Genomic DNA, 16567 nt, shown 5'->3' with positions numbered 1-16567 from the left:
TGTTTATACACACAATCACTCAGAGAGATTAGTTTCTTTTTCCTAACGTGGCTTAACCAAAACAAGATTGGTCTTTCTAAGTTACTTCCCAGTAAGTTTTTCACCTGTTCTGGTTTCAGCAGGGATAAAGTTTTCTTCATAGCAGCTGGTATGATTCCATCTTTGGATTTAGGAGAGAAACAACGTTGATAACACAATGGTGTAGCTGTTGCTGAGCAGTGCTTACGGAGCTGAGGACATTTTAGCTTCTCACACTGCCCTGCCAGTGAGGGGGTTGAAGGTGCACAAGGAGCTGGGACAGAACCAGCACAACTGACCTAAGCTGGCCAAAGGGATGTTCCATAGCATATGGCATCATGTGGAACTTTGAAACTGGAGGGAGTTAATCTGGGGGCAGCCACTGCTCAGAGACTGGGCATCAGTTGTCAGGTGACAAGCAATAGTATTGTGCATCACTTGTTTTGTATATTCTTTTATCATCATTGTTATTATCATTTCCCCTTCCTTTTCTGTCCTATTAAAATGTCTTAACCACAGGTTTTACCTTTTCCATCTCTTATTCTCTCCCCCATCCCACTGGGAGTGGGGAGGAAGTGAACAGCTATGTGGTGCTTAACTGCCTTCTGGTTTAAACCACACCACCACCAAGAAAAAATTAATTCCTGCTTATTCTTGTTGATTTAATTAGCTCTCCAACAATTTCCTAGCTGTTTCCTTACAGCAAAGAAGTATGTACAATGCTCTGCTTTTCTATTCTTGGATGTGGAACAGAGTGCCAAAAAAAGACGTTTAAGGGCAGTAGGTTCCTGGTAGTTTCTAGATGGAGATAGGAATCTCCTTTGGGAATGCAGAAATTACTGTGGGTGAGTTGAATCACTCTGCTGGATCTTCTACCTTTTCCACAGATCATATAAGGATCCAAGGGTAAAAAGATTCCTATTTGAAGTGTCATGGTTAGTTCATAAAATCATAGAATCAAAGAATCATTAAGGTTGGAAAAGATCACTAAGCACATCTAGTCCTAACATCAACCCATCCCCACCATGCCAACTAACCCATGTCCCTCAGTGCCACAACTACACATTTCTTGAAGACCTCCAGGGACGGTGAGTCCACCATTTCCTTTGATGTGGATCATGTGAGTCTCCCTCTGTCTAGAGTGAGGTCTTGGATTGGCATTATCTGCTTTTTAGCTGAGGTTGAAAACGAATTTCTACAAGAAAGCTGCTGTGTTGTTTCTCAGTGAACAAAGAAGTCCCTCACAGAAGAGCACATCATTCCTAATATTAGATTAAACCTGGGATGAAAGTAGACTTTTGCTTCAAAACTAGAATTGAATTACTGAAAGTGCTCCTGGATTGTATCATCTCAGAGTTGTCATACTGTTGCAAGACAGGAAGAAGAGAAAAATTCAATTTGCTTGAGCTCAGCCTTGCCTTGTAGATTTTAGATGATATCAGCCTTTGAATTAGGAATGTTGCCGTGGCATTTAGGCCCTTGCAAGCTGTTGTGTTCATGGGAAACTGCAGAAACTGCTAAGAAGCAGATGGATGTGGGCAGAGGATGGGTGAGGTTCCTAACTCCCAGAATCTCCTGCTGGACCTACGTGACAAAGCTGAAGGGAACAGGTACGGGGGTGTGGGTGAAGGCTGGGTGACCGAATCTGAGCTGCAATGGCTGCTGAGAAGTGGTCAGGGGGTGCATGGACTTATTTGAAGACCAGTCAACTGAGACGGCCTTGCATTTGTTTGTGCAGCTTGTAGGGAAAGCTTGTGCAGCTTGTAGGGAAAGGTTCTGAACCCACACGTCCCTTGTATTCTGTTAATTAAGAAGTTGCAAAAGATTACACATTAGCGATGCTGTAGAATGAATGTTTTACTTGCATGGATAAGCTGAACGTGACTTCAGACATACACTTCTATGCCATTTCCCCACTAATTGCATTTAGAATTTAGAGCTGCCTGCAACTATAACTGGAAGCGCTTACTATGCTGTTATTTACTGATAAAAAAAACTTTTTAAATCACCTTCCTAGCCAGATGTTCATAAACAAGGGTTTGACAGTTGGTCCATAAAACAAGTCAAGCATTTCATCATTGTTCTCTTAGGTGGCTCTTTTGTTTAAGCATGTTTAACTAAACACATACATTTACTTAAGATGAACTGTAAAAATAACATCTGGAGATCTTTTCTCTGAAAGAAAATGCCGAAGGGTTTTACACAAGGATCAAGTATGTTTTCTAAACTGTAGCTGGGTTTTTGGAATTGAGGCTGAATAAATGTGCTCCCAGCTTTTGAGAGGATCACGGGCCAGTATTATTTAAATGTTCTTTATACCTACATGGCACTCTATGGGGAATCCACTCTCACCAAAGGATTCTTGTTTCTCATTCCATAATGAGTTTCTGTTTTCATCCTTGCCAACTGGGACCCTGACACAGTCCTGTTAGTCGCAATGGTGGAACTGAATGCAAAGCTCAGTCCAAAATATTTATTTTAGAATATTCTGTTCTGTGATAGACTGTGTTCAAAGAGGAATGTCAAAGAAGGAGCTGCTGTGCGTTACATTTTAATCTGTGCTTGTATCAGTCTTATCTCTTTCATGTCTCTTTTTCCTTTTCAAGATATGCGAGATTCTTTCTTTCTCTCCTGAAGCAGCATGCTTTAATTTATTTTTTTTTTCCTACTATGTTTCTTAGAAAATCATGCTAATAAGTTCTGGTTTGCTCACCTTTCAAATCAGTGTTACTATACGTTTTAGCTTTGCTGAGCGTTGGTTTGGTTAGTTTGCTTTTTCATATTCAGTTCACAACATGAATGAGAATTCTGTTGAAATTTAACAAGCCCTAGGGAAAAAGATTGAGACAAGTGCAGTCAGATTTATAAAGTGGGAGATAAATTGGGAGAGCTTTTGCATTTCTTCAGCCACTTTGGGTGTTTTTTTGATGGATGGGCTGTCTCTCACTCGTGATTCCGAATAACGTTGGTTCATGTTCTGAGGGGTACCATGACTTTGGCTGCTCATGATAACAGAAAAATGATAATCCAGAAAAGCTAAAAAAGGTGAGAACAAAAATAATAGATACGAATTCCTAACCTAAGTCCATCATTATTTTATGATTTAATTCTCGGGAACACAAACTGTTTCATAATGTGAGACTGGCATTTAATCTGAGCAACCTGACTGTTCTGAGAATTATGCAAGGCAGCATGGAGCTGTTTAATGCCTAAATGACAACAAAACATAAAGATGCTGGCCATAATTCTATCTGAAGTAGTATACTTCCCTGTGAAGCTTGGACGAGTACGTTCCTGATTTAAATATCTGGAACTACAGTAAATGGTATGAAACATAAATCCTATCTGTGATGGCACCCAGGGACCAAAGCAGCCAGACAGAAACCTCTCCTCACTGCAAATTTATCATTTGGTTTTAGGGCACGCATCCTAGACTTTGAAAGGACCTTTCCTAACCTGGTCCTTCTGTATCATTTCAGCAATGCAAAGAAGCTATAAAGCTGCCTAAATGTGAAAGGCTAAACATTCATCTGCCTTGCAGAGGTGGTTAAGAGCAAGCATATGTGGCTGATTAGCAGCCCTTGTTAAGCCCTTAGCCCCGGGGGGGGGGAAGTCACCAACAATAATGGAACAGAAGAAAACAAAACCATTTCCAAATCGACTAACTAACTCTCTGGTGAATTCAGTTATCTCAGATGCACAGGCCTGGTCCAGATGGATGACATTTGCCCCATTTGCTTCCAGCATTTGAGCTGTAAGGGACCTTTAAAGGTCATCAGGTCTAACTCCCCTGTAACGAGCAGGGACACCTATAGTTAGATCAGGTGCTCAGAGCCCCATCCAGTCTGACCTTGAATGTCTCCAGGGACAGGGCATCCACCACCTTTCTGGGCAACCTGTCCCAGTGTCTCACCACCCTTACTGTAAAAGACATTTTCCTTATATCCCTGCTGAATAATCTGGTCCCTTCTTTCATACAGTGCCCCTTTAGACAATGAAGGGCAACTCTCAGGTGTCCCCAGAGCCTTCTCTGGGCTGAACAGCCTCATCTCTCTCAGCCCATCCTCGTAGGAGAAGTGTTCCATCCCTGGGATCATTTTTGTGGCTCTCCTCTGGATGCACTCCCATAGGTCTGTGTCTCTCTTGTACTGAAGACTCCACATCTGGATGCAGTACACTGGGGGAGGCCCCACCAGTACAGACCAGAAGGGCAGGATCGCCTCCCTTGCCCTGCTGACTACACATCACCATCCCTTCTCTCTTCTCTTACCAGCAACCTCTCAGATGCCTTCTTCTGCACCCATCATAGAGCAACACAGGGAGATGAGCTGCTCCTGCCAGAGAGGAGGGCAAAGGAGGTTAAGCGGTATGGTTATGCCTGATCTGCTCTCTCTTTGGTAGTGGTGAGCATGCCAGGAGCTGCCATCAGCTGCTTGGTTCACACTGTTTGCTTGAAAAGCTCTTTCCTGTCTCCCTTGAGAAACAGGGGCTGGGCAGAGAGCTGGCAGCTGGTTCAGATGCATCCTGACTGGGACACATCCTCCTCTAGGTTACAGGCTGAAAAGTTTTTTTTTTCCCTTCAAAACTCCTGCAGAGTGGAGACGTTTCAAATGAAGAAGTGTGATAAAAGCCAACACTGTAGAACTTTGCAAACCCCTCCTAAGACTGCCATAAATGATATTTCACTCATAGATGAGGAGAGAGAAAAGAGCAGCAAAACTTCAGAAAAATCTGCTTGCTAGCTGTGACGCTCTCCATGTTCAGTTGCTGGAAAATCACAGGCAGAACATATGGGGCAAGACCCAATTAGCTGCTCCAGACCTGACAGGCTTTTAGGAGAATCAAGCTGCTCAGACAATGTTCTGATTTAACCACTCTGATCTCAGCAAGTGTCACAGGGGTTAGATTTGTCCTCTCTGGCTACGCTGGAAACTTTGCAGACAGAAGGCAAAAAGAGCACCAAAGCAGAAGGCAACTTGAGGTCTCAAGTTTTGAAAAAAGATCATTTCAAACGTTAACAATGGCTGGGAACTTTCAGCTTTAACTCTTTCCTTGGCTGTTGAGCAAAGGCTAAAACAGAATCCGACATACTGCGGGGAATATATAATCTTTTGTGGTTTCAGCTGTCAAAGACAAAAATAGATCTATTTTTCAGACTGAGTGAATATCATTTTATTCAAAGGCGTAATTTGCTTCAATTTTGGGGTAGAGCTTAAAAAGAATAGCAAATCTTACTGCTCTAGTGTGAATACTGAAAAATGGCATCTTCCTTCCAAAGTCTGGAGGGGCTACAACTGCTGAGACAGAGCACTGGGGCTTTTAACATAAAACAGTAAAAAAAGAGTACTTTTCTCTGACTCCATTTGCACAGCGGTTGAATTGTTTGGGCTGAAATTTTCCAGAGCATTTCGGCCTCGGGCAGAGATTGGGCATGTAAAATTTCAGTCCAAACTGTTAATGATTGGCAAAAGCTAAGAGAATCTGACAGCCCGGGTGCTGTAATAGGAAGTGCCAGACAATTTTAATAATAGATGACCTTAGCAGCCCTGCCTCATGTTTTATGGTTTTGGACACTTTTGTTGTGCAAAGGCTACTGTATGTTTTCTGCACGTGTTTTTGTGAACCTTATTTAGTTATTTATATTTTTAATTCTGGGAAGGTTTTGCTTCAGTTAAGTTTTAGGTAACAGAGAGTTCCATGGGAGTAATTGCTCGATGCAATTAAGAAGTGCTTCCTCCTACCTGTTCTTCATTTACAGCCTCGTTATTTAATTCGCTAAACGTTTCTCAGGTTTGTGTTATAGAGCAGAGCCCCCAGAACCTGCCCACCTGCCCCCTCTATAAAATTCATGAGCTTTGTAATTCTGCTCCATTACAACTTCTCCCAAGTGAACAATACGTGGGTTATTCAGTGGGGTTTGCCACGAGCTGCTTTGCAGTGTTCTTGATGATACCCATTGTCCTATTTTTTGCCAGGCTTTTATTTTGCTTAGGGAGGACAGGATGACTAATTTCAGATGTGGTATGGTGGGTGAGAGGGTGGTTTCTCTGAGAGGCCTGCAGTATTTTTCCATACCTTTTCTCTCTTGTACCTCATCAAGGTTTAGTTGAGGCATTTGGGTTCAGGTTTCTTTTTTAGTTTGGGAAACTATGCTAGAAATATACTGAGAATAAAACTACTATGTATCCTTGAACTGAGAACCAGCGCTCTACCCCTATTCAGCCCTTGGGTCACCAAGATGATGAGACGGCTGGAGCACCTTCCCTACAAGGATGGGCTGAGAGAATTGGAGATCTTCAGCCTGGAGAAGGCTCTGAGGAGACCTTATATTGGCCTTCCAACACCCAAAGGGGGCCTAAAGGAACTTTTTATAAGGGCATGCATCAACAGGATGAGGAGAGATGATTTTAAACTGTAAGAGGACAGATTTAGACTAGATATTAAGAAGAAATTCTTTGCTGTGAGAGTGGTGAGACACTGGAACAGGTTGCCCAGAGAAGCTGTGGATGCCCCCTCCCTGGAAGCATTCAAGGCCAGGCTGGATGGGGCTGTGAGCAACCTGGTCTTGAGGGAGGTGTCCCTGCCTATAGCAGGGGGTTGGAACTAGGTGATCTTAGAGGTCCCTTCCAATCCAAACTATTCTATGATTCAACCATAAAATTGAGTTATAGACCTCAGGAGAAAAAAATAACTAGAACTACTGACAGAACCCCAGCTTTGTAATGTACATGACGAGGCAAAAGGAGCTTCTTAATGTGGATAGCGTTTTCCAGCTCTTAAATGTTACAAAGCAATGCATTTTTCTTTAAAGTGGGAGAAATAACTTATAATTTCAAACAGGGTCTGTCTGACATCATTTGGCTTTATCTTTAATTTCAGAAAAACATATACTTGTTAAAATAATGAATGTCTCTTACGTTTATAAACCTGCATCTTTCTTGAAAGCATTGTCAAAGAGAGTCACATTTAAAGTGTTCTGATAACAAATTGCAAATAGCAGAAAGGTTAATTTCATTTCTGAACGGTGAGGTTGGTTCTGTGTGTGAATGTGTGTGAAATTGCCTTGCCTTTAGTTCGCTGCTCTGAAATATTAGCAGAAGAGCCCTTGGTGAAGACTGCCAGAAATTACAGATTAAATTTTCTAGCAGCAGGAATTTTAAGTTACAAGTTTTGCACACAACCCCTAATATAATCTAAATTAAAATGTGTTATGCACAAGCGCTACAAAGCCTGGATTCTTCCTTAATCAGGATACAAGTTGAATTAATTTTGTGCGCATAGTGTCTCACTCCTGGTTCCTAAAGTACTCTGTTCATTTATAAAGACTTCTGATTTCTTTTCAAGCAAGATCTTTCCTCTGTTAAACAGGGTAATGAAATATGACATTGTGAGAACGTTGTCAAGATCGCTACATTCAGAGGAGAAATACGCCCCTTTTTTTTTCCCATGCTGAAAATCAGCCAAGAGCACTGCCTCTGTTTTAAGCTGCTTTGGAGGTAGAGATGCAGCCATTCTTGAAAAGATTCCCTCTGCCTCCTGTAAGCATTTCTTATGTTTTTAGTCCCTTTTTTTTTAGTTTTTTTTCTTGATGAAGATCGTGACGAGAGTTCTTTTGTTTGGAAATAAAAGCTGTGTCACGATAAACTCCTTGACAAGATACAAGAACATTTACATAAATGTTCTGCGAATCCATACCAGTGGATGGATTTTGTTCTGGTTGGGTTGGTTTTTTGTTGTTGTTAGGTTTTTTTTGTTGTTGTTTTTGTTTTTTTTCAGTTGATTTGGACGTTGTTTTTCTATTACCCACCTTATTTTCACTTGAAGACTTGAGGTGATGCAGTGTCTGGGCTGGCTAATGGCTGACCAGAGAGCCCCAGCTGTTTGATACTTGGCACAGCGTTCTCCACATGCTCAGCACTGCTTTATTATTAGTTGAGGCATGTGTTTCCCCTTGCTGTGAGAGACAGGAGAGTCAGAAGGAGTCACTAGGGGACGAACGCATTAACCCAGTTCTGTGCACTGCCCTGCACAGCTCCCAGAGTAGCTGGAAAGAACCTCAGGATGCTTTAACCCATCCCAGCTGGCTGCCCCTGGGCTATTTGCCAAAATCGAGGATTATTAGTTTGCACCGTTCCATTGATAATGGCTCCCATGCTGAGGCCCCGGGGAAGGAGGCCGGCAGAGAAGCTGGCTACCCTGGCATCTCTCGCTGCCTATGACCTTCCTTGTACTAAAGAGATGCCCAGATGGTGGGGAAAAGTGTTTTCTGCTCCATGGGAGATGCAAAAGGAGTGGAGATGAGCTGAGAAAGCTAGTCATAATGTTATAATTATTGCACTTGTGCTGAAAAACTTCATGGTGGTGACCCAGATGTCAAAGGATACGGAAATGTCTGTCTAAGTCTGCTGAAAGGCTGAAATAACAGCTTCCAGACATATGTACTATCCTTATTTACCTTGGCCTGACACACGCTTTCCTGACACTGTGTCAATAGAATAATTACTGCACTCAAACAGCGTGTTGAAGAAGGGGAATGGTTTTGTTATGAAGTTAGAGATATCCCATTTGGGACTTCTCTATCAGACAGGAGGAGTTACCACTATTACAGGCCATTTATAATTGAGTCCTGCACTTCAGAGAGCTGAGAGGGCCCTTGTGCTTGTGTCATCAAGATGTGAAAGCAATTGGATTTGTAGATGGAAAGAGAAGTTGAAATGTGTCATCTTCAGTGGCAAAAAATGCATCATGAAGTTCTCAAATCCTACAAAATTTGAGTATGGGAGGGGTGGTTAAAGGAAGCTTTAGCTAATGAAGAGATGTTTCAAAACACATCATTCTAAAAGTCTGCAGCTCAAGCAAAGTATCACGTTCATGAATTTACCAGCTTCAGATCAAGAAAATACCAACATGTGGAAGCTTTTACGTATTTAAGCTTTTCCATCTATTTGTTTGTTTTTTAGATTGAGAACAGAGGTCAAATCACAGATGTAACAAATCACAGATAGAAAGCTTTAGAAAAAACATCACCTGTTTAGTAAGCAACTTCCTCCATTTCTCTCTAGCACATTTCATTGCTCTCTCTTCTGGCAGGTGTCTAGTTAAAAAACTGAGGGTACTGCTGCTTGTCCAAAGCTAAAGAGATGATTGCCTCAGCCCTGGTGCTGGGGATCCTCAATAACATGCTCAATTATTATTTTTTTTGCCATTTTCCCTCTTTTGAATGTAGAAGGAGTCAGACATAAGGTAATTGTTAACATTCTGTTGGTTTGTACAACCTTCAACCTGTATTCCCCAATGCAGAAGTCCTCTTCTTTAAGTCACTCACTGTGTCTGATTTTACCTCCTTTGCTTTCTGTGCCTATGTGCAAGCTCTCTCATCACCAGAGCTTGCACTCCACATGGCTACTCCATCCTCACATAGCATCTAGTTGAGACCCTGTGAGCTGACAAGTCCTTCTGCTTTGGGTGGAGACATGCTGCCCATGGGCTGAACCTGCTGTTAGCTAAGATATCTGCCTCTGTAAAGCAGCTTAATGATTCCTCATGGTCCTGAAGAGATGTAGTAACACTACGTTTGCAGTCAGAGCTAAGCACATAGGAATGTTTTTAATTTGCTGAGGTGCTAGATAGCTTTTAAAGCCAAAATCTAACAGTATAGCTTTGTCATAGTGCATTGCAGTTTAATTAAGAGAGCTCATTTTATAGACATTCGGGAACATTACTTGCTGCTATCAGCTCTGGCTTCTTTTTAGATCATGTTTTATGTTGCATAGTATTTCTCAGGATAGGATTGTTGGTTAGTTCTTAACCTATAAAATGTTTATTAATTCACCAAAAATACCACTTTATTACTTACTCAGCAGTTAGTTAATCAAATTCAAATGTGGCAGGTATTCTGCCCATGAACAGAGCTTTAGAATATTGTCCTACAAGTTACTGCCATAAACTGTATGGAGGTCAAACAGTTCTAGTAGACAGCAGTACAAAATACCAAGACTTCTTACTGCATTCATTTATAGTCAGGAGATCTTTACCATCTCTTATAATGCACCTTCCAGTATTCCATGGGTTAAAGATAGAACAACATTAGAAATTTGGACTCCGTTATTTGAAGAATTTAACGTGAAAGGGACTAAAGAAATAGTACCAGAAATGATCATTTAACATTACAGTTTAAGTCTCTCTTATACTTGTTTCCTCAGGCTTTTAGTGGAGAAGCACGCATGCAGAATAACGTGGTTAAAAGTTTGAAATATCATCACTAAAGATATTCCAGATGACTTCACAGGACAACTCCCTGTCATCTCCAGTAATTTCTCCAAGAGAAATTCATCCCATGCCACAAAGCTCCTAGGTAGAAGGAGACACAGAATTTCCTGTGGCTGGGGAAGTCCCTAAGCTGCAGAGTACTGAAGGCTCAGTGATGTTGTTTCAGGACTGTCAAGTTCTGGTACTAAGTAAATTCATGGATTTGCTGTTAGAGACGGGTTTGTGGCTGAAAGGGTACTTGGGTCTGGCCAAGCAGTTTTTCTTGTGTTTCTGTGAGAACCTGTGAGAACTTGCTCATGAAAATGGTATACATTACTGGACTGTAGAGCTTCTTTAAGCAAAGCTTTTGTCACTTCTATGACCTGGAAATATAAAGAGAGTGTTCATATGCCTTCCAAAGATTCAAGAATCCACACAGTAACTCCAGTTTAATAACTAGAGCATGTTTTATATTTTATGAGAAAAAGAGGCCTTTTGTTTTCAGCCAGGGGATGTCTGATGGTATGTCTGCATTGCATTTTTTTCTCATTTTCTCTGAGGTGACGTTAATATGATGGTATTCCTACACTTTGGAGACTTTTTGTTTTTCATTTGTCATTGAAATACATAATCATAGAATGATAGAATCCTTAGAGTTGGAACGGATCTCCAAAGGCCATCTAGTCCAACTCCCCTGCAATGAACAGGGACACCACAGCTACATCAGGTTGCCGGGGCCTGATCCAGCCTGGCCTTGAATGCCTCCAAGGATGGGGCATCAATCACATCTCTGGACAGCCTGTTCCAGTGCCTCACCATCCTCACTGTAAAGGACTTTTTTCCTTGTATCCAACAGTGTTAGTCTAGCTTGAGAATTGAAGTTCTTCCAGTTTCTTCAACTTCTTCCAGTGCTCATTTACATCTGCTTTCTTCTTTACCTGCCATAGAAACGTTTCCTGAATGTCTGTAACACAGTGCTTTCCTAAATAATAGCAAACAAAAATCCATTAAGGGCCATATAGTCATGTTTTATGTATTTCTTTTCTGATCCGCTAGAGCTCTAGAGGGAAAAGTGATGTCATTCTGAAGGAACATGACAAAGTTTAACCTTACAGGAAGAGGTTCACTGAGCAAGCAGATTGAACAACTTCCACAGGAGGGAGTTTGGAGAAACTGCTTCCTTTGTCTAAAGCTAGCCTTACTGACAGGCTCACCTTAATGAAGCCAAAACTATAGCATTGGAATGAAGAGATGCAAAACTAGAGTGGGCAACCCCAAGTGGCATATAGTGAGTTCACAAAGACATCTGAAAATCAAGAAATACAGAAATACAGCTGCACATATTTTACTTCATATAAGCACTGAATTATATAGCATTTTGCATATTGGCCAGTCCCTTTTAACAGTCCAGCTCTGGAGCTCTTACCTAGAGATCAGGTGGCAATGTACAGAATTTACAGTTTCGCTATTTTCTTCACAATGAACTTGTGAGTAACTCAGTCCTAGGAAGTGATTTATTATTGAGGAGATGGAAGAAGCCTATTGTGCTTACTGCTTGGAGTAGTTCTTAAGCAGTGGAGACTTTGAGAAGGTCTTTATTCTGGACATTTTGAAGTTATATGAATTCATAAAGCCTTCAAAATGCTGATAGTGGTTAAAGCAGCATGTGGATAGAGTACACACCCATGCCACTGAGGTTCCAGATGATATTGCTGTCTGTTGATCTTTCCCTCTCTTTCATCTCCTTCCCTACATTTATTTTGATTTTTCTCTTTTCCCCTCTTTCCTATTTTTCTCCTTCCCTTTTTCTTCCTTCTCTTTTCACCTCTACGGGTTTCCACTACAATGACAATGGAGTTTTATACATGAAAATGCAGCTATTTGTGGACGTAGGCTAAAATTAGTCCTTTTTTTTTTATTATTATTTTTTTTCCAGACCTCTTACATACGTGCCAGTCAGCTACAAGAAAAAGCTAACAAACCATTGGACTCCCTCAACATCAAGCCCTGAGTTTTCCCTCTTATTTTTAGGCTTGTCTGTCAGGTACATCTTTGCAGAGCTGCTCTAAGGGGAACTAAATAGTTTCACCATTGGCAGATAGGGTCCAAGGCCCCGCTGAGGTCAAAATGGCACCGATGGCTCTGTATGAGCAAAAATAGCAATAGAAATGGCATTACAGTGACACCGTAGATTTCTTTACATGACAGTGCTGCAGTTTTATCTTAGGAGAAGGGTGGCATCTATTGTGGTAATATTTTGTTGTATTATTATTATTTGCTATTCTCACCTATTATTTGCATTGCATTAGATGCTCTAAACAAGATTGGGGTCCTGGTGTGCCAAGCACTGCAGTGACAAAGGACAAACCAGGAGTGATTCACCCCATGATTTGCTTGTAAAAAGAGAAGGTGGTTTTCTTTAATTTAGTCTTTGTCATGTATATTACTCTAAATATAGTGCTTACTATGTGATTTAGTGGGCAGGAATCAAGAGGAGGCCAGATTTGCTTTTACTGTTTTCAGCTACACCACAGCCAGCTCTGAGGAGCAGCATCTGAAGTTTCTGGATTGTGCACTGTAAACTATTCCTCTGTGCAGTCACAGAGCTTCCTTCAAAATAGAAAAAGTGCAATAATGCAGCCCTAAAGCTCTGTCAGTGATATATGTCTCATAGAAGTGTTTTTCAAGTAGCAAGTGTTTTGATGATGCTTTGAGGGCTTTGTTTATGGATTGGGTCTGGCAGGCACTGTAAAGTTCATGCAAATTATTCCTTGGTTGATTATTAATGAGAAACATTCATCTGGATTTCCCCACACCACCGCTTTTGCCAAAATTCCCATAGTGACTTGCCTTTGCTACAATCCAGGCTCTGTTTCACAAAATACAGCTCTTGCTAAATGATGTTAACATGGATCCCCTGGCCAGTTGAGACAGCTGGAAGTCAAGGACATGATTTTCTGCTCCACCTTCATTCACTCCTGTCTTCTCTTCCACACTCACATGCCTACACACACATGCATTGCCTGTATGTGCCTATATGCCTGGAGGCATACAAGAAACATTGAGATGTGGTACTGAGGGACACGGTTTAGTGGGGAAATATTGGTGGTAGGTGGATGGTTGGACTGAATGATCTTAGAGGCCTTATCCAACCTTGGTGGTTTTATGATTCTATGATGTAGTTCTTCCAAAAATTCAGGGAGAGATGAACACCTAGAATGGCATCTCTGCCCATGCAGTTAACCTGAGCTTTTTTTAAAGGGGCCACAGACAGAGGTTCTATATCTATATTACTTTGCAGCAGCTTCACAGAGACAAAGATTGCATGCCAAACAGATGGGAAAATATAAAAGCAGAAATAAAATCTGTAATCCTGTGGGGAAGGTGAATAAGGAACAACTATTCATGATTTCTCAAGATGAATGAAGTGGAAGAGGTGCCTGGAACTGCCAAAAACTTTGTTTAAGCAAAGCAAAGGGAGCATGTTTCCCCACGCAGTTACTACCATAATATCAGGACTCTGAAAGCCAGGGATACAAATGGGTTTGAATGAATTTTAAATACGTGTATAAATAAGTGCACTGTAGGGTTTAGTGGAAATGGATAAATCAGATCACGCGGGGTAGGTGCCTGATAGAAAGGATGGTTCAGCTGTGATCTCTAGCATTGGCAGAGTAAGCACTCAGAGTACAAGAGCTAAAAATAGCTTGCTCTTTTCCTTCCTATTTCTTATTCTGATTCCCTGGGCATCTGCTACTGACCACTGTCCTTAGTCTGGGACAGAACAGTAGTGGTTATGCTGCTCAAATGGAAAAGCTATTAAACTCTTTCCCCAATTTTGATGGAATGTCTTTGGATAATCTAACATCTGTATTAGAAACAGGGAAGCTTAGAAGTTTAATGATGTCTAAACTGAAAAAGGGAATGTTCTGGAGGATCTTGGACATGATCGTGAAGGCCTTGATCAACATCCTCTTAAAGTGCCGCATGTCCTTGGGACACCAAGAACCTGTTGAGCTACTGCCACTCCCACTTTCTTCTTATTACATTGAGAAAAGCCTTATGAAACTGAGGAAATGAGTCAGATCCATCAAAAGCTTCTTGAAACCCAGAAGATGGTAAGATTCGAATCTCCAAGAAGACAATAATACTGCCTTGATCTCTAGCTTGCAGCTGAATAGCAATTTGCAGTTGCTAATAAAGAAAAAAGGAACTGACATAAGGATAAAGACGGTGGCAGACCATAAGGAGTTTTAAGGAAGAATTTTAGATAAAAACACAAGAAGTTTTTAGAATGACAACATTTTTCTTGTTCTAATAAGATTCCTCTTTTTAGAGAGAAAAAGCAGTCCTTCTTTGCTACTGCCAGGTAATGCATGGTCCCTCTGATAATACAGTTTTGTTCTAAGAGAGGGAGGCAGTATTAGATTTGTACTTTTTCAGGAAAACTTAAAGCTATTAGAAATCAACTCTATATTTAGTCTCCAAATACTCAGCAATGGTGTTCCTGGAGTACACAATCAAATCTGTAGGCTCTAGAAGGTTTTCTTTTTTCTCTGCAGAAACCAAATTGTAACAAGCATCTCACAGCATTTATTACCAGCTGCTGCCCGGACTATCCTAATCCTTGCAGTACGTGTTGGCAGGCAACTCCATTCCTGGAACCAGATCTTTTTTTTTTTTTAATCTTTCAACACCGGGAAAAAAATAGATTGCTTTTTCCAAGGTGTAAAATTGTCACTCTCAAGCCGTGGAGACCTGTCAGTGTTAGCTATTTTGGCTTGCTGTTGCGCATTCACATCGTTGTCTTCACTGGGGTGTCAGAGCAAGATGTCCGAACACTGTGGCTGCTGTTGGGCTGCTAGCGTACAAAGTAGAAACCTCCCATGCATGTGCGTGTGGAGACACAACCAAATCTGTGTTTGCACACACAAGTGTTTTTATGCATCCAAGAGTGATACAGCCTGGCACTATCCAAAAACGCCACAGAAACTATTGGCAGTGGCAGGCAAAAAAAAAAAAAAAAAAAAAAAGCAGGCTGCCCAGAGAGTCTCCTTCTTATGGAGATATTCAATACCTGTCTGGATACCTACCTGTGTGACCTATTGTAGGGCACCTGATTTAGCACTGGAGTTGGACTCGGTGATCTCTTGAGGTCCCTTCCAACCCCCCGCTGTTCTATGATTCTGTGATTCTGTGAAATGACATGTCCCAGGGCTAATACTGAGAATCAAATAAGGGATTATGCACTTAAAAAATAATACTGAACAGATAAATAACTTGTGATAGGGGCTGGCAGAAGTGGGATGGTAACTTAGCACTGGTGATGAAGTGCAATCCCCAGAAGCACCGTTGGAAGAAGTATACATCCCTGTTATTTGTGCAAAGCAATACTGTGGCAAAACCAGAAGGTGATTCAGGCAGCACCTGTTTCCAAAGAAGGAAATGAGGATGGTTTTCCAAGACTGTGTGAGTATTTTTATGGATGACAAATTTACTCTTAACCTCCCAGAATGCAAACTAATAAAAGAAGTTGTTTTACACTACGTACTGTGCTAAGAAATAGTTATTGTTAAAGGAATTGTATCATTCTTCTACTTTTTCTAAACCCAAAGATTTCATGAGAAATGTATTTTTTTTCTTCCAGTATTATACTTGAAAGAGAAAAGAGCTGTAAAACCACATCAAGTGTTCCAACAGATTTTTCTTTTTACTTCTCTGACTGCCAATTCTAGATATTTGCTCTTCAAAGGTTTCATTGTCTTCTACTATGCCAATTTCTTAATAGAAATTAACTCTTGTTCTGCCAAATTGAGGCAAATTACTAGTGTTAAATGCTTTCAAATTTTCTGTAATATGAATATGTGAGCATTCAGTTCTTAGGTAGAATATTCACAGGAGCTCAAACTTGATCTTTTCCATTCTTAAAGTGCTTCATCATCTCTGATTGCTTTCCATTTTAATTATTTCATTTAGGAATTAATTTAGTAATTATTTCTTAACATTTTTCAAATGTAAACTTTCTGTCTTCTGCCAAGTTAGTTTTTATAATTCCAAGAGATCATAAACTTTTAAATATCTGCCTAAGCTTATGTACATAGCCTTTAAAAATTAGCTGTGATCAGTGAAAGCATGAAATATTACATTTTGAGTCTTCAGATATGTGGCTTATCTACTTAGTATACTGATCTGTGTTCAACGTAGTAGCACTGTTATGTCTAAAATACCTTAATAGTCATATATTCATACACATCTGAGAGCAAAACTTACATGAGCTGGGTTTTGTTGTTGTTGTTGTTTG

At 40.8% G+C, this 16567-nt stretch overlaps 1 protein-coding gene across 20 annotated transcripts in view; it reads left to right on the top strand.

The window, feature by feature from the left end:
* ENOX1 (ecto-NOX disulfide-thiol exchanger 1) overlaps positions 1 to 16567 on the top strand; it is a 366488-nt gene that overhangs the window by 239288 nt on the left and 110633 nt on the right. The window contains exon 1 of one of the 20 annotated variants that reach the window (XM_046898715.1): positions 1479 to 1628. The exons of 18 other annotated variants lie outside the window; for them this stretch is intronic. In XM_046898715.1, the coding sequence (XP_046754671.1) occupies positions 1547 to 1628 (82 nt within the window). In that variant the 5' untranslated portion in view covers positions 1479 to 1546. Of the gene's footprint in view, positions 1 to 1478; positions 1629 to 12797; positions 15736 to 16567 lie in introns of those variants that run through there. One more of the 20 variants, XM_046898716.1, reaches the window with a different exon arrangement.

This window comes from Gallus gallus, chromosome 1, assembly GCF_016699485.2.
Source record: "Gallus gallus isolate bGalGal1 chromosome 1, bGalGal1.mat.broiler.GRCg7b, whole genome shotgun sequence".
Lineage (NCBI taxonomy): Eukaryota > Metazoa > Chordata > Aves > Galliformes > Phasianidae > Gallus > Gallus gallus.
Note: the sequence above shows the minus strand (reverse complement) of the source record. Positions and strands in the feature narration are given on the sequence as shown.